The sequence below is a fragment of the Athene cunicularia genome, assembly GCF_003259725.1.
Source record: "Athene cunicularia isolate RWA chromosome 4 unlocalized genomic scaffold, athCun1 chr4_part2, whole genome shotgun sequence".
Classification (NCBI taxonomy): domain Eukaryota; kingdom Metazoa; phylum Chordata; class Aves; order Strigiformes; family Strigidae; genus Athene; species Athene cunicularia.
Genome location: NW_020799099.1, coordinates 15,531,619 through 15,549,297, shown reverse-complemented (window position 1 = coordinate 15,549,297; position 17,679 = coordinate 15,531,619). Strand labels below are relative to the sequence as shown.

Below are 17,679 nucleotides of genomic sequence, written 5' to 3'. Positions count from 1 at the left end.
GGCCCAGCTGGCACTGCCCCCTCACAACACGGGCTCTTTCAACGGGAGGAACGCCGCCATCTCCAGCAGGTCGCGGTGCCCCCTTGCTCCACCGGGGGACCAGTTCCAAACCTCTCCAGGTACAGACCGGGAGAGCAGCCGGCTGCCGGTTTGTCTGGCACCCCGGGGAGGTACCGCGGCCATCAGATAATACGAAACCCCAGGACTTTTTCTATTTGGAAAACCTTTATTTGATGACTCTCTTAAAAGCGATGAACGTGGCGGTGCTAAATGTGAAGGAGACAGCAATAGCACTTTGGAGGAAAGACAGGCTGATGTTTCAGTCAGCCATGGAGATACTGCGGCCGTGGGGCTGAACGGACGGAGGGGAGGGCAGGTTCAGTGCCCGCCACGTCGGGGCTTGGTTAGTGTGGTGGCTCAGAGCAAACACGGCCTGTGGGAGCAGTGTGTCCGAAACCACACGCTGCTCTCCTTCCGTGCAGTCTGGGGCAGAACTTGTATTAACACAGCGAGAAAAACATGACCTTTTGGAAAGCACGCTCGTTTAGAAGCCACAAAAATGCAGGTGGGATTATGTACTTGAAGTGTTAAAGTTTTAACCTAATTTTATGATGTTCAGTGTGAAGGAAATTGATCCGATGACCTTTAGGCACTTGAGTGATGCAGTTTCAGGTAACATCATCAAATGTGCAAGACAGGGTTGTAAAAGAGGGCAAAATGAAAATATATCTATTAAACATTAAAAGCCCAGTTGATTTGCTAAAAAGAATACCCAGACCAAACTGAACTTCTTTGCTTCCTGTTTGGTTTTGTGGGTTTTTTTTTTAATTACAAGTTTAAAATGAAATTTATATTTAAATTGTAGATGCTTTACAGATGAGCTAAAGTGGAAGCATGTGAAAATTCTTTTGATTTTTGTAAGAAAAGCTTTGAGTTAAGGCATGTGGAATCCCTCAGAACATAGTATTATGTTCAGGACAGTTAACTGTAAAGAACAGGAAATGGAAAGAAAACGGACAGACTTCCAGATCAACTTGCAGAGCATGGTAAATATTCTACTGTGGTTTTTTTTTCTTCAGTCTCAGCATTTAATATTTGTAGTTAACTGAAGAAATAGGTGGAAAAAAGTTCTTTACAGAACTAATTAAGTCAAACAAAAGAGGGAGCTCTTCCTACACCTGTCCAGCTTTTCTCTGTGATGACAAAGACCCTGATTCAGCAAAATAATTCCTGTGTAGTAATATACTTAAATGATTTCCTAAATAGCAAGCCTTGTTGGGGAGGGGTTAAGAGAAGCAATTCATACCCTTACTTTAGTTATTGGTGATTGACAGTGACTTTACATGACAAATTCATGCTGATGTGGGTTTTTTACAAGACTGGAAGACAAAGAAAATTCAGTGAAAATGTAAAAATGTTGTCTGTAGCAGACTGAGATTGTCTGAGTTCACCAAGATGGTCCTGAAGCAATTTGACAATTTTGTGTCGAGGATACCAATCCACAAACCAAACTCTAGTTCTTTTTTAAAAACTATTGTGCACACTTTCTGTACATAGCTCTTGCCAAATACGAGACTATTACATATAGACTGACATTTTCTTGTAAGAAGCAGGCACCATTCCTGCAGTCTAAAAATGTGTAGCTTACACAGTGGTCCTTTGGGCTGTGCTTCCTGGTTATCATGACTTCCTCACAAAAAATGGTGAAAGCAGGATTTTCCACTTAATCGTTCCAGTTTTGTTGAGAGCCCCTTGTCTTCACCCAGTTCTGGGTCAATTAAGACAGTAGCAAAACTCCCCGACTGCACATTGCAGGATCAGGCCCTGGATGTTCTTTCTTGACATCACTGTTTAACACTTCTGCATGCTGGTGCAGGAAGTTTTTGCTGATTTGAGAATCTGGTGATGGGGGATTCTGACTGAAAGTATTAATTTTTAACTTTAGATCTGTAACTTGCTATTGTAGAATTAAGTCTATATGTTTAATATATAGACTTTTAATATATTTATATTGTTATATACATTGTGTATATATATAAAGATACATATATATACATGCGACAAGACCCTACTTGATGTTAAGAATTTGTTGGATACCAGTAATATATATATATATATATATATATATACATATATATACACATACACAGAGAAGATAGTAAAGATGCCTTTTATTTAAGTTGAAGATTCAACTTTTAAAATTCCTTTGTTGCTTGTGACCAGCTGTGGTTAAATTAATAAAATGTAGAGCTACAAAAACTTCCTGAAGCAAGATGATCAGATGAGGTATATTAGCTAGATAAAAATGGTATGAGTTTGTAGCTGAAAAAACTACCATCAGAGTTACTATTTGGGTAATTGTTGCATTAGAACAAATCTCACAATCATAGTCAGTTGGTCAATTAATAGGTGGGCTGAAGTCTACTTTTGCAATAAGCCTAGAGAATCAACTGCCAAGTAAGGCAGCATCGTGAGGGTTTCTAGTGACCTAGACCTTGAGACTATGGAAGTTCTTTGAAGTACTCTGGTTGCTGTCCCTTCTGTGAAGTTCACATACTGCCAGTGCAGTCATTTTCCAACCACTGCTTTCCAGTGGTTGTCCATTTTAAATAAACAGCCAACCACAACTGAAATGCAATGTGAAATGTGGAAAAAAAACCCCAAGTAACAACAAGAAAAATATATTTTAATTTCCTTGCTTTTACTAGAGACTTTTGCTGCAGGCTCTTTTCCTACAGGCTTTTGCAAAATTGTGGTATTCATATAGAGTGTTAAGAATTTTCAAAATATATTCTTTAAAGATTTATACTAATCATTGCTAAGTTAATGGCTACTGATTGTAAAAAAGGACTAGTGACCGTTTTTGCATGAGTGATAAGAAGGAAGTATATAATTTTCTGAGCTTCAGATATTATACCGTGAAATGAGACTCCTTGTCACATGATGGCTAATCCAATCATAATAGCTGGCGATTTTTGTATACACGCCAGGGTGACCAGGCTCCCCGCAGTTCTCGCCCCAACTCACAATACCCCAGAGATACGCCACATTTTCTGCATCAAAACAGACCAAGGGTCCTCCCGAATCACCTTTACAACTGTCTATGGAGCCATCATGAGTACCTGAAGCAAAAGAGGAGGAAAAAAAGCAAAAATGAGTTCATATACAAGTGAGCACACAAAACAGATCTCAGGAGGTTTTTCAGGTCCCTGTCACTTCCTGATACCTGTTTGCCTAATGGTCACCAGTAAAGGAGGTTCCTAACCTCTTTGGCCTGTTACTTATTTCTTTTTAAGTGCAGGGCCTCTCTTTACATTTTTGGCTGGCCCAAATTCTCATTTGCTTTGATGTCAGTGATATGAGTCATGTTTTGCCCTGTGCAATAGAGAAGAATTCAGCTATATTGTCTATTGTATCATTAGAAGTAGCTCATTAAAAGCGGACAAAAGCAGGAGGAAAAAGATAAAAATTGTAGGCTGACTACTATGGAAATGAAGCTATCACAATGTGTGTGTGCCTACGTGTCTGCCTTTGGTGTCCTCTCTACCCAATAATTCATTGGCCAGTTCTGTCTGTACAGAGCTGTACAAGAAAGGCAGAGTCTCTACCAGCTTTATGAAAAAGAAGGAGAGCATGTGAATGCTGGGATGGGAGACGGAGCAACTGTCAGGTTCCCTCACTGCAAGGTCTCTGTCACAGTGGGGACCTTTTGCAACACCAGATAGTGGCCCTGAGGCTCAAGGGTGTAGGATCCAGTGCTCATTATGAGTTTCAGTGCTCACTGAACTACTTGTTTGCAATTTAGCAAATATAGTGCTAGTGAAAAAATGGATTAAGAGTGAAGGATGTGATAGAAACACTGCTACAGAGCTAGAATATTATCTATGCTATGTCCTATGTAGTTATTAAAATGTATTCATTTCTAATACCCTTACCACACTTTTCTGCTTGATTGATTGACCTAGTATGAAGGAACCCATTCTAAGCATGAGTCTCCAAGTTTTTATAAATCTAACGTCTTTCTTGAATCTCTACATTACTGAGAAAGTTTTGTGAACTTTTCAGAGTTGGAATTACTATCCTATAAAACAAGATTTTATTGCCTTTACTCAGTTTAATTAATATTTGCTTGTATAACTAACTCCTGCAGATACTAGCTCTTAATTCCAAAGACACTATTTGCATCAGGGAGGGGAAATTAACTCCAGATACCCCTTTTCTGATGTTGTCCCATGTGATACTGTCTTTATTCCCTGTTAATAACATATGATCACTTGGAACACATTGAAGATCAAGGAGGTAAGTTACACAACTTGCACAGTAGACAAAGCCAGTATTTTATAGATGTCATGCTGAATTTATCAAAAATGATTTGGCTTTTAAATCTGGTTTTTGTTTTTCTCATCATTTGTTTAGATATTGCCTTTATTGTTTGATTTAAAGAACAGTTGAGACTATCAGTCCTGTAAGTTGAATACTCATTGCTCTTTTATGTATTTGGCAATATCTTTCATTACTCAAGAAGCAAAAAATATGTATTTAAAATCCTTATTTTAGTGCTAGAAGTGACAAGCAGTTTCCTGGCTAGGCTAATCTTAGTTTGAAAAGTTAATTGTATTTTTCCTGGGGTGCAGTGTGGTAGTAGCAACTGTCCAAGCAGAGGAATAGACACATTCTAGTCAATGGCACTACTAGTGTGCTCTAAGACAGGCATTTGCTTAAATATGTTGCTGAATCAGAATGAAATATAATAAAGGTAGGAAGTTCAGTGGGCTGTATAGTGCTTGTATATTTAGAAAACATATAACTCAAATTCCATGCTGAAATGTGCCCACATAATCACAGAAACTTGGTATACTGTCATCTTAACTCTGTTTATACATAGATATGTAATGGTGGATGCATCTACGCTCCAATGGCCAGTGTTTTGCTAATGGTGATACTGTGGGAATTCCCAAGTTTAAGATTCCCAGCCAGTATGTCTAACCTTATAAACAGTGGGTTTGATGGTTAGAGAAATTATATTAAGAAAACTGATGCTTGCCTGCACATGCCATTTGTTTAAAAAATCGTCCTGGATACAATTCAGAACAATTCTGAAATAAATGAACATTGCCCCACTTGAGGACATATGGTATGTTGTAACCTGCAAAAGAAAAGAATAAACTTTTCTAAATTAAAAATGGTAAGTACATCTTATACAGATTCACAGTTGTATATTTGCTTATCTACAGAATATAATCTTCATTATAATCCAGATACCTTAAACTGCCACTAATACTCCATAGGAATTGCAGTACATTGTCCATATATGTCAAAATAAAAGCAGAGTGGTTTAATTGCAGAATCACAGAATCGTCTAGGTTGGAAAAGACCTTGAAGATCACCTAGTCCAACTGTTAACCCAGCACTGACAGTTCCCAACTACACCTGATCCCTCAGCACCATGTCAACGTGACTCTTAAACACCTCCAAGGCTGGGGACTCCACCACCTCCCTGGGCAGCCCATTCCAATGCCTAACAACCCCTTCTGGAAAGAAATGCTTCCTAATATCCAGTCTAAACCTTCCCTGGCACAACTTGAGGCCATTACCTTTTGTCCTATCGCTTATTACTTGGTTAAAGAGACTCATCCCCAGCTCTCTGCAACCTCCTTTCAGGGAGCTGTAGAGGGTGATGAGGTCTCCCCTCAGCCTCCTCCAGACTAAACACCCCCAGTTCCCTCAGCCGCTCCTCATATGACACGTGCTCCAGACCCTGCACCAGTTTTGTTGCCCTTCTTTGGACACGCTCGAGTACGTTGAAAGTACGATGAAAGCTCACCCCATTTAGAAAATGAGTGATACAAGTAATACATTCTTGTAGTAAGCACTAAAGCAAATACCTTCCTCTAGTCCCCATCCAGAAACCTTGCACCTGTCACCAGCCTTGAACATATACTCTGACCAGGGGATACAGGCAGGTGTGCTGTATTTCAGGGGACATTCTCCACTTGCAAAAGCTTTCAGCTCCAGCAGCGCAATGTCATTTTCATAAGTTGTCGCATTATACTTTTCATGGATTATCAGTTGTTTTAGACTGAAAGTGTCTGTCTCTTTGTCGTGCTGTGCTGTATGCAACAGTCCAATCCAGACACGGTACAAATGAACTCGATTTGCCCTGGAAAAAAACAGTGGAATAAAATATGGTTTGGAACTTAACACAGGCACTGTACATTTCAAGTAGCTGTAAACTTTTGCATTTAATCAAAGTTTCTCCAGAATAAAAATACTATATACATATAGTTTCTTTATGGACTTGATGTTTAGGTTTTTCTGAAGTGTAGCAAATGCAAGGCAGATGAGACTTACTGCTGAGTACTGCAACTAATACAGAAAAAAAAAATATTAATGGCCAGCCTCTGTGTTTAGTGCTGTGACAAAGCAGGTGTTAATGCCTCTCTGATTTCAATGAAGGGTGAACAGGTGTGGATGGGATGCTGGGACTGCCTGCCTTTGCTTGTTCTGGGGAATACACGACCCCAGGGACATTCTCAGGGAACAGATCCTGAACTTCCCCAAGATAGAGCTGGGGAGGAGAGGACATCTCTTTTATCTCCCTTTCAGGCAAAGTGTTTATGGTGAACCCTTCCTGCCTCCCTGCTATCTGGCTGAAGAATGCCATGTCTCTTCCAACTTATCATTACTTTTTAATCTTTCTATTCACTGCCAAAATGTTCTACTTTCTCTGAATCTTGCCCATTGTTAATGTGGGTGAGTCAGTGTTTTAGTTAGTTTTATTCAATAGGCAAATAGGAATTAGCAAACAGGTAGCTAAGAAGGGCAATAATATCCAAATCAATCTTTGCCTTGCAAGAAGAAAATAATGCCCCAGTTTGTTGTTTTTACCTGACACAGTGTGCAGCGGTCAGAACCCAACAGCCACCAATATAAACCCCTCCACAGTACACTGTTGCACCTTCATAGTGAATTTCTTTAATTGCCACTTGCCAAGGGAATTCACCCTATTTAAACAACAAATACCCATAATGTGAAATCATAATAATTGTACTAATTTTAGCACATAAAGGGCAAACACACTTCTTGGTATCAAAACATCTCCTTGACTGCATCTGGTTGTAAATAAAAAAATCTGCTATCCAGAAGTTGTGAATTGGGATCCATCTGATATAAAGGATATATACTCTAAAAGTAATTTTGTTCAATCTTCTGACTTTGTGCAAAGCCTCCTTCCTTCCAGCTTTCGGTCATGAAACCCCTTGTAGCCAGAGAAACAGATGTAGAATCTGACCTGGTGTGATCAAGAATAGCATTTTTGACTGCATTCTGTTTCAAAGACACAAATTTAAATTCCATTTTGTCAGAACTGTTATTTCTAGCTATAGTATTAAGTATTTTGCTGAATCATTTTCAATGTGTACTTGTAATGCTCAGTTTTGCAACTGCATATTTTACTTTATAAATTGTGCTTCACTTTACTTTCTTTTGGTGCAATGCCACTACTGCTGCAAAACATGAAATTATGTGTTGTAGCCAATTTTTTAATTTCCATACTTTTTAACAGAAGGACAATAATGCCCATTTAAATTGATGCTGAATGAACTCATATCTGGTAAGGAGGTTTTTTACCTTTCTTGCAGTCTTTCCACCTATGATCCTTTTCCGTCGAATTAATGTGTAATTTGTAAGACCACAGTGTACTTGTGGAAGAAGTGTCTTTGTCATTTTTCTTTCTTTAACAAAAAGGAGAAATGTATCTCAGAATTCAGGTATCCATTCTCCCTATTTGGAGACAGATTTATCTTTATCCTGAAGATCTGAGTGCTGTGAATATGCTGGTAGCTGGAGAAGCAGGAAAGCAAAGACCAAAACTTTTGGCATCTGTTTATACTTTGAAAAGTGCTTGTGTCTTAGCATCACATTACTTCTCTTCATTTTCCACTGCTGCTTGCATTCAGGCAAATAATTTTAAAGCAGTTCTCCTTGATTTGCTGAGAGTTTACCTCCACCAGTTGCCAAAACATGCAGATGTGAGTCCTCAGCCAGGATGAATTATTATGGCATTCTTGAAATTAGTGGAAAGCAAGACAAATAGTAAGCCCCAGAGCATATATTACTAAATCACAAAGTCCGAATGTCTGAATGTTTTGGATCTGGCCAGCTGCCTGGTAGCTAGAAAGCCACTAATAAGAGGCGATGATGTTTTTGGAAGTTTAGTTAACACTTACCTTCATCCATACTGTGATTTTCAGCACCTTTGTCTTTGCCTGTAGTAGAGTAACAAAATACTAAAAATACTGGCAAACATTTAAATTTGTTCTATTACTTGAATGTATGTGTGCCAAAATCGTGGTGCATGTTTTAAATGCATGAGGGCACACCATTTCACATCGACAGTAACACTCTCTCAGCCTGCCGCCTGCTGTTTCTTTTACTACTAAACCCTCTGGCTGCCTCAGACTACAAATGACCTACTTCCAGCAGATGATACTCATTCGTAACTACATGACATCTACTCTGTCTTCCATGCCTAGGGAGCCCTTCTGCATAGAAACCCCGAGAAATGGCCTTTTTTTGATTTTTGATCTCTAAAGTGATAGCCAATTCTCCTCCACCAGGAAACAAGAGAAATTCCCCCTCCTTCCCCATCAACCTTTAGGAGCTTTCTAAAGGCAAAAGGAGCATCAGATAACAGGATTTTTAATTTTTTTTTTTCAATTTAGATGATACTGTTGTGTACTGTGTGCCTCCTTTAACAGGGTAAGGGAGGTTATTTAACATGAGAGGTAAATTAAATGCTTCCTGAATCTGGTTTGTCAGGTTTTATTCAAACAAGATGCCCATTGAATTCAGTTCCTAAATGGGAGTTGAGGATTGGGTCTGTTCTCATGTTACTGACAGTAATACTTAGATTTAGAGTTCAGTTTACCTTTACCAATTCCTGTTTACCAATAGTGTTTACTTTTGGGCTTTAGACTTTGTCTCTTATCAGAGCAAGGAAAAACATTCTAATTTCAAAACAAAATCTATTCAACAGTGAGGGAACAGCACACAATAATTACTATGTTGACAAACTAGTTGAATTCCTCATCTGTGAGGAAAATATCCTGCCTGTCCAGTCTATGCTTTCTTCACAGATAGGGGGATACCAGCTTGATAGATGGCCACGTAAACAGAAGACATATTCTGCTTTAAGCCTCCTAAAACATCATCTGTTTCTTTCTTCCTTTAGTTTTCTTGATATTCTCTACTAGAAGGAAAGGGAGGAAAATTACGTGACCTTTTCCTCCTACTGTGCATAACATAACATTGGGAAGACTAATTCTTGCATGCATTTTGTTTTTGCTAATCTGTTAAATAATTTAATATTATGCATTGTGTAGTCTCTATTTACAACTGAGCAGAATGAAAAGTAAGAAACAAAAACATGTTTCAGAAGGAAACCTGCACAGAGAACTCGAGCTTCATCCTCTCCTGTGAGGCAGTCAATTTCTTTGTTACAGACATTCTTGTTTGGAATACAGATATCTGACCGACAGTGAAAACTGTTGTCTCTGCACTCTGTAACAGAGGAGAATTACAAACATAAATCACAGCATCATATGATTCAGCAATCTCACATAGTTAGAGAACTTCTTAAAATATAATCAGAATATCATATCCATGTTATGGGGGACTTGGCTGTTCATAAACAGATCATAAAAGCAAGCTCTGTAAGTATAAAAACAAAATGAATACTTGGCTCTCCTCATTTTACAGTCTCGAAGTTTTAAGACTTAAAAAATGTGGATCTCTGTTACCAGTTCAGTATTGTACTGCTAGACTTGGTATCACTCCTTACCAGTTTCATCCACAGCACATCCCCACATTCAACCTCAGCCAAAGGACTTCCAGTTCTGCCAGCATTACTGATCATCTCAAATAAGCAATTTATGATGCTTGGATCAAATTTCCTTCCCAAAATTCAAGTCCAAGATGGCTTTTGGTTGAATGAGCTAAATTCAGGGTTAGGAATCAGAACTCTTATTTTGAAGATACTGTATATATAACTTACTTCTAAAATTCTTGATTATATGAAATGTTATTATAAACCTGAGGAGGCCCTTCCTTTTAATTCTTGTGATCACTTTGTATGTTATCAAAAGCAAAGCAGTGCTGGAATTTATGTCAGCTTTTTTTGAGCTACTTTATAGTCTTGTGTCAATTTACTATTTAAGGATATATGATCTTAATAGAAAATAAGATAGTTCTCTAAAAGTATCCAGATATCCCAGTACGATCCAAAGACCACTGAACTCAGCTGAAATACTTCTTTGATTCCAGGAAGCATTGTTTTCAGCCCATACAGCTGAAACAGCGCTATCTATGTCAAGTGGAATCTGAATAAATGTTCTCTAAATATATGAAGCCACAGGTATTTATAATTTTTTTCTAAAATGCCTGCAACTGTTTTTCCATGATTGTCAGACTAAATTTACTGTCAATTGTAAACCTACATAATTAAGGTTATTTAGGGATAGTGATGGGATTTGTAATCCATGTTACCATTTGGCACCTGAAACACAACTTCTGAAAGTATTCTCCTGCATTCAGGTCATGCTAGATCCATGCCTTGTTTCTTATCAAAATTGTTACAGCTGGAATTGCAGATGCTGAAAGAATGACTGCTCATGAACAAGCAATGTGACTGGAACTGTTCACAAATATTCTATGGATTATCTTGTATTAGTAATAAATTTAAGAGAGATCTTACTTTGGTTTAATTATAGTTAATTGGAAAAACAGTGTCATGCTTAATTACTATTGATTTTTCCCAACTAAAAATACATTTTTTATTCTAACACAGCTCATTTTCTTGTATCCATGTTTAGCAGTGTCCTAAATAAACTCATTGTATTTTCTCATCCTCTGAGGAAATCCAGATTCTCAGAGATCACTTGCCTGCTTCAAAAAATTACATTATGCCTACATTTTTTGCACTTGCGTATATATAAACTATGGTTTGATTGCCTTAATATAGTGGCTTACTGGAAAAAAGACTTCCAGCTGTTACATCACTGTAAAAATTATTTGGGGTTGATTTTCTGCTGAAATGATTTTGAAAGAGCTGAGAAAGGAAATCATTACCTCTACAGCACAGTTCATCACTTAGGTCTCCACAGTCATTGATTCCATCACAGATTTTATTCAGAGAAATGCATTTCTTGTTGACACACTGAAACTCACCATCTGAACAGGCTGTGCAGCATGATGAAAATGAAGTTAGTGTGGAAAGGTCTATAGGTTCACAACTGCCCACGAAAATATTCTGCTTGTGCTTTTTATTCTATCAGCATTTTGGCTGATCAACAGTAGGCATTCTGGGGACCAGTAATGTAAATAGGAACATTTTTTATTGTTTTAATCACCTTCTCATCAAGCTTTCAATGTGACCACTTATTTTCCTCCTCCAACTTGCAGTAGACTTGCTAAAGGGAGCTTTATTTCTTCTAGACAAGCACTAAATCAGAAATGATCAGTTCAAAGCCACTGTGATTCAAGTGATTAAGATGATAGATGTTCCCTCTCCAGAACTAGGTAATCAAGAGGCTGTGCTCTCCTACTTTTGTGACATAAGAAAAACCTGAGACAATTCATAGCTCTCCTAGCCAGCAGCATCAAAGGCTGATGTTTATCAGTGCCAAAGAAAGTCCACTACAGAGAATAGAAGTCAAAACAAGGAGTTAGAAGTCAAAACAAGGAGTGATTCTCCTTCTATCAGTGAGAAACTGAGGAGTCCCAAAACTCCCCAGAAGACATGAACAGTTCCACTACAGTCATGCTTGTCTGGCTACAGTGCTACTGGTGTCCTAACTGATCTTCCTCATAGACAAAACAGTGAGTAGGAGGTTGTCACCTGTCTCTTCACCAGTTAAAATGGGAGAGACAAGACCTGTGGGATACAATATACCATGGTACCCTTGGAAGGGATGGGCAAGCAAACAGAACCATGGGTGAAATATATTTACTTTTGAGAAATATCTGTAAACAGAGCAACAGTGATTTTCCAAACCTGTAAACTCAAGATTGTCTTGACTCAAGACAGCATTAATTGTCTTAAAGTCTGCAGAAGGATTATTTTGAAAAATCAAAATGTTTCAGTGTAGATTTGCTGTGGCTGAGAGTTCAGCAAACTAGGTCCTAATTATTTAAAATAAACTTAAAATGTAAGAACCCCAAATAGATATAAAACAAGAAACCCCTACTAACCTCTGAGATTTTCATGGCACTGAAGACTAACAAATCCCTCATTACTATCTCTTGATTTCATCTCTATGTGACATTCAGCAAGACTTGTCTCTAGGCCCCTGCAACTTATTTTCAGACAGTGCAATGAATTTAAGGCAGATTCTGTGATGTTGGAATCAGCTTGGTAATATTCAGCACCTCTGTGAAGATACAAATAATAATAACAAATTATATAATTTCACAATGGATTGTCCACTGTTTTTATTGTTTAGAATTTATATGATTTTCCTCAGTGTAAATGAATTATGGTCATGGGTAAGAAAAAGAGCAGACTTCCCATGGAATTGTCCAGGGGTAAGTAGGATATGTTTACTTTGGAAGAAAAAGTAAACAAAGTGCTAGTTTTTGCTGCTTGCTGCATAAAACTGTCCCTAAATCCATATGTAGCTCTATGACAGTCACTGTATCATGATGGATAGAAAAGTCTCCTTAGGTCGCAAAACTTGTAAGCTCAGATCTCTATCTCTATGTGGACACAGGTGAGCCATAATTTGGAAACCATCCTGCATGGGGTCAAGTATCCTTGGTGTCATCAAAACCCGTGTGTATTGAGGAAGCTCAGGCCACTGCAAGGCTGGGATTAATAAAATTCATCTCCCTTGGTTGTACCTGAGCGGTATCCTCCTGACAGTGTGTGTCCCCTACCTTAAAGAAATATGGATCGAGTAAATAAGTAACTAGAGAGCCTTACAGTGTGACTCTAGGCCTGAATGCTCTGTCCCAGGACAAACCCTTCTCTGCTATCTAAAGAGATACTGATCAGGACTAGGAAAGGTTTGCTTCTCACCTATCGGGGACAAGTTAGGGCACTGCAATAGCATTTTTAGTTTTCAGCGGCGGGGGGCAGCCCTATGTGACTAAGTTAAATTAGTTGTCTATGTGTAAAGTTATTATGTACAGGATATAGAGTTGAGCTGAACATGCAACTCAGGTCATCAGTGTGGTCGCAGGAAAAAGAACAAGTTCTGTGTGGCCATCCCTGGGGTCAAAGAAAGCAAGCAATGACAGCAGGGGCAAGGGATGAAGGAAAAGAACATGTTCTGGTTCTTACTAGTCTGGCTGGTGCAAGCAGCAAAACAGAGCTGTGCCCTATTGTCAGCTGTCATTTCTTTTCTCTGCATGCAGGTTACTACTCATAACTACTTGGGAACAGTGAATCTATGCACTTTCTCTTACACAGACCTGAGAGAAAACCTCTGCATTGGTCTTCAGCTTTATTTTAAAAGTAAAACAATTATGGTTTGCATAGTTGTAATTTGTAATAGAACACAGAAATCTGTGTTTTGGCTTTCTCTTCCAGGTGTCAACTTAAGCTTTATCAGAACATTGCAGCCAGTACATTGTTGATGAGTTTTCTGCCTTAACTGTTGGCTGGCTGCAACTGACACTTTGCTAAGTATCGTTACTTTTTCAGATCCCTTGCAGTTATCCAGAGATAAATTCCCCAAACTTACGATTCAAAGCCAAGGTGCTTGCAAGCCACATTTGCTTCATTCATAGTCCACTCACTATCACATACAAGAATGTGGTTCTTTTGATTCAGAGGTTTTACTTGAAGCAAACTTGAATCTCCATTGCCCACAGAGACTGAAAATGTTTCTAAAAAAATAAAAATAAAAAAAATCCCCAAATAAAATCATATTATGTAGATGTATCTAGTGGAAAGAAGAGCACAGAAACAAATCAGGTCTAATTTTGTATTGACAGCCAAAGTTCATATGGAAAGAACAGTAGATTGGGAATCAGAAACTTTAGGTATTATTCCTGATTTTTCTGAGGACTGACTTTGTGGCTTTGAGCCTGCTACTTTTTCAAAATATACCAGTTTGGGGACAAATGAGGGTAATGGTTCCTACCATGTAAGAGTACCTGAAGGTCTACCAAGCAAAGGTTGCATCTTAGTATAATAACTTTCAGTAGAGCATTTTTGATAACCAATCAGTAACGCTTCAAGTGAGATTTCCAGATCCTGTGTCTATTATTGTATAGCAAAACTTCTGCTATTTACAGTGGAGCTAAGGTCCTCCGCTTAACTTAATGAATGGAGTCTCTCTCATCCTTTTTAGTAGAATAGGCAAATTGAATTTTGCCACCCTGAGGGTGATGGACTGAGCTGCTGCTTCTGTGGGGAAACTGAGGGCTGGTACTGAGACAGAGACTGGGCAGGAGAGTCCTGGGCCTGGCTTGCTGCTCCTGCTGCCTCCGGTGGAGGTGGGGCTGGAGGATGGGTAGGAACAGGAACCCCTACTGCTAAAAGAGGCCACCTGCCTAGTTAGCAGGAGCCATTTCTCCTTGCACTCAGATGGAGATTGGGCTGACAAAGCAGCTTGGTGCAGCTTGATGCAGATGAGCACAAACAGCTGCTTGTCACTGCACAAACCCTCACTGGTTTACACGGCAATAGCTTTCTGTTTTGATGAAATCCACAACACGAAGATGATGGTGGTGAACATGGCTTACCTTCTCCCCACGCACTCCCTCACACACAATCAGTAGCTTGGCTCCATCCCTTGGACTCCTGCTCCTGTGAGGTCTGTCCCTATCCAAAAGATACCCTCTCTCCTAATGTTCTCAGCAGGCCCTCTCCCACTGTGCCACCCACCATAGTCAACACCTTGCTTGGAAACCTTTGAGCTCTTTCCTGTGTCAGTTTCTTCCCTTTCTACCTGATGATTTGAGCAACCTACCAGCAGCAGGGTGACCTGGGCCTGTCACTAATTTTATTTTTATGAAAATCAATAGATACTGCCCATTTTCAATGACTTCTCTTTTTCTGCTTCATGTTCTTACTAGTGCAAGGAAATGAACAGACTTTCTCAGCTGTAAATAGTAAGCATCTCCTTGGCCACAAATGACTGACTGATACATTTTGTAAAATTAATACCTTCAGACATGCATTTTCCCTTGTGCAGAAACTTTGCTTCAGGACGTTGACACTCATAGCTCTTCAGGTGACAATAAGTATGGAAGTTCCTTCTATTGGTAGAACAAACTGAAGTGCCATTCTTGGGGCACTGGTAGGGAAGCTTACAAAGGCACTTTCCCTCCACACATCGTTCCCAGGGATGACAAAACACTTTCTCACAGGACTTGTGTGTATATTTGTTGCTTAAGCATTCTCCTATGAGGTACGTGTCTTGCTCAGCTGGCTGGGCAGGCTCAACCTGCTGAAACTGGTTTTCTTCAGTATTAAATGCTGCATTCTGCAAGGCACAAAATAAAAAATAAAGGGAGTAAGACTAGGAACTGCACCAAGACTTCTGCAGATCACTGACCTCAACAAAGTGTTCATTCATAATCCTTTTCCTATCTTATGAGCACAAAGGTACTAAATAACATTTATAGTGTTTATTCCCTTGTCTTTGGCCACCTCATCTTTTTGGTTTTGGATCATTCACCTGGTGTGATCTTCACTCTTACTGGTCTCCCACAAGCTTTATACTCTTCACTCTTCAAAATTCAGCTAAAGTGCACAGCAGATTACAAACATTTTTTAAGTCAATGGTTTACAACACACCACAGCAATGGGACTGTAACCAAATCAAAACATAAGGGGACCTAAACACCAGAAAAAAAAAAAAATCGACTTGTTTTTTTCTGAGACTTTTTTATTGGCTTGGTTGGCTTTGGGTTTAAATATCACCTGTAAATATTTATGAGCTACTTAAAAGCAAATAAAGAAATCTGAAATTAATGATTTGTTTCACTGTGTAACTGCTGAAGTGCCAAGTACCTTAACGAAATTTGAAAATTAAAGTGCCCTTCTTTATTAGCTCTTTTCCTGTCTCTTGAACAGCAGTGGATTTGCAGTGTGGTTGCTGGTCATCACTGGACTGTAAGTACAGATTGTAACCCTCTGTCCAACTGCCTCTAGGTGAGTGACTGCACCTGAGTTTGTACACCTCTGGTGACATCGCTGCTGCTTTTGCTTACTCACATCTCTGGGTAGGAAGAATGTTGAAACATGAAAAATACATATGGATGGACTTTGCATCAAAATGAGAGAGAAAAGTCAGTCCTCAAATGTGAATTATCAGCTTTGATTGTGTCAACTGAATCGGTGGAGCTTAAGTTTAAAGTTCTTATGAAGAAATCCTGGCCATAGTAAAGTCAGCAGGAATGTTGTTGGAGCAGAATTTAATCCAACAACCCCCCTTTTAATGGTTGTAGTAGAATCTTACTGAATTCTTCCTGCTGTTCTCAGGTGGGTAGAATCCAAACTGTGAGCCAGATCCTGCTTGGCATAACTCCCATATTGTACTAGATATTTCTCCTGAATAGGAACAAAAGGTGCTGATTTTTATCTAAGGGTTTCTCTAAAAGACTCAGGGCATATTGAACACTCAGCCCAGAGGGGCTTTCTGGGACACTTCTGCCAGAAGAGATTCAGCAGCAAACCTTCAGGCAGTACAATATACCAAACTGCCACATTAGAAGACCGTAATTTAATTTTTTTTAAAAAGAGGGACAGGAAAAATTGCAGCACCTTTCTGCTGTCAACTATGTTTGCAAATTGGGTTTAGGATAGGATCATGATCAAAATCTTTTCCAGAAGCCTGTTACCGTAAACCCCAGATAGAATCAATACATGAAAGAGAAATGGCGAGCTTCAAACATTCAAAGTGGGCTGAAACAAATGTATGAAACACAAATACTATGGAAGGAAACTTAAAAAAACCAACTGGTTTTGCTTTTATAACAATAAACTGCTTTTTAACCATTTTTTTTTAGCATTACATTACTGCTACCACAATAAAATAAATTCTTACCTCTGATCCACAAAACCAAAAGAGAGACAAGAAAACCAAGAAAAACGGGACCGCTTGCATGATGAAATTTTATCTCTCTTCGTAGACAAATTCCTCTGGCTGAGATTCTTTAGAATGTCAGTTGTTATATTTGTGTTTAATTTTTAACCATTAGCAAAATATTTTAAAGTGAGTTTAGAAGTACAGGAGCCTCAACTATTAACTGATAAATCTGATCTGTCCAAAAGGATCCCGCCTCTATTTAATTGGCTTCACTGTAAGTGCAGGACGAGATAACAAAAGTAAAGCCCTTAAAGTAAATCATTAAAAGGAAGCACTTATTAAGGGTACACGTTTCTTTTGCTAGGGGAGATTGATCATATCATCACGCTGATTCTTCTGGTTGTAGCCATTCATCTGTGCCAGACTGTTGTAAGAGATGAATGTGTTTTTATACACGAGATACATATGTCTTCATAGATACGGAGAAACACTCATATCTGTGCAATGTCCTTTACATGCCCAGCTGGATTTACATGCCCAGCTCACATTACACGATTTGTATCGGGAATTTCCAAGGGTTTGACCAGTCCCTGAAGTACTCCTGGGAAAGCCGGTTTCCAAGAGCACTTTGGCCGAATCC

The 17,679-nt window shown here is 38.9% G+C and overlaps 1 protein-coding gene across 1 annotated transcript; it reads right to left on the bottom strand.

The window, feature by feature from the left end:
• Nucleotides 1-2,175: 2,175 nt before the first annotated feature.
• Nucleotides 2,176-17,607, bottom strand: CFI (complement factor I). The gene is made up of 12 exons (XM_026848182.1): nucleotides 17,058-17,607; nucleotides 15,173-15,491; nucleotides 13,743-13,887; nucleotides 12,250-12,428; nucleotides 11,128-11,238; nucleotides 9,445-9,561; nucleotides 8,229-8,267; nucleotides 7,630-7,733; nucleotides 6,889-7,004; nucleotides 5,886-6,160; nucleotides 5,045-5,146; nucleotides 2,176-3,122 (listed from the first exon to the last, which is right to left on the bottom strand). Exons 1-12 carry the CDS (start codon nucleotides 17,115-17,117, stop codon nucleotides 2,905-2,907), a joined length of 1,785 nt encoding a protein of 594 aa, XP_026703983.1. The 5' UTR covers nucleotides 17,118-17,607; the 3' UTR covers nucleotides 2,176-2,904.
• Between the last annotated feature and the right edge of the window lie 72 nt (nucleotides 17,608-17,679).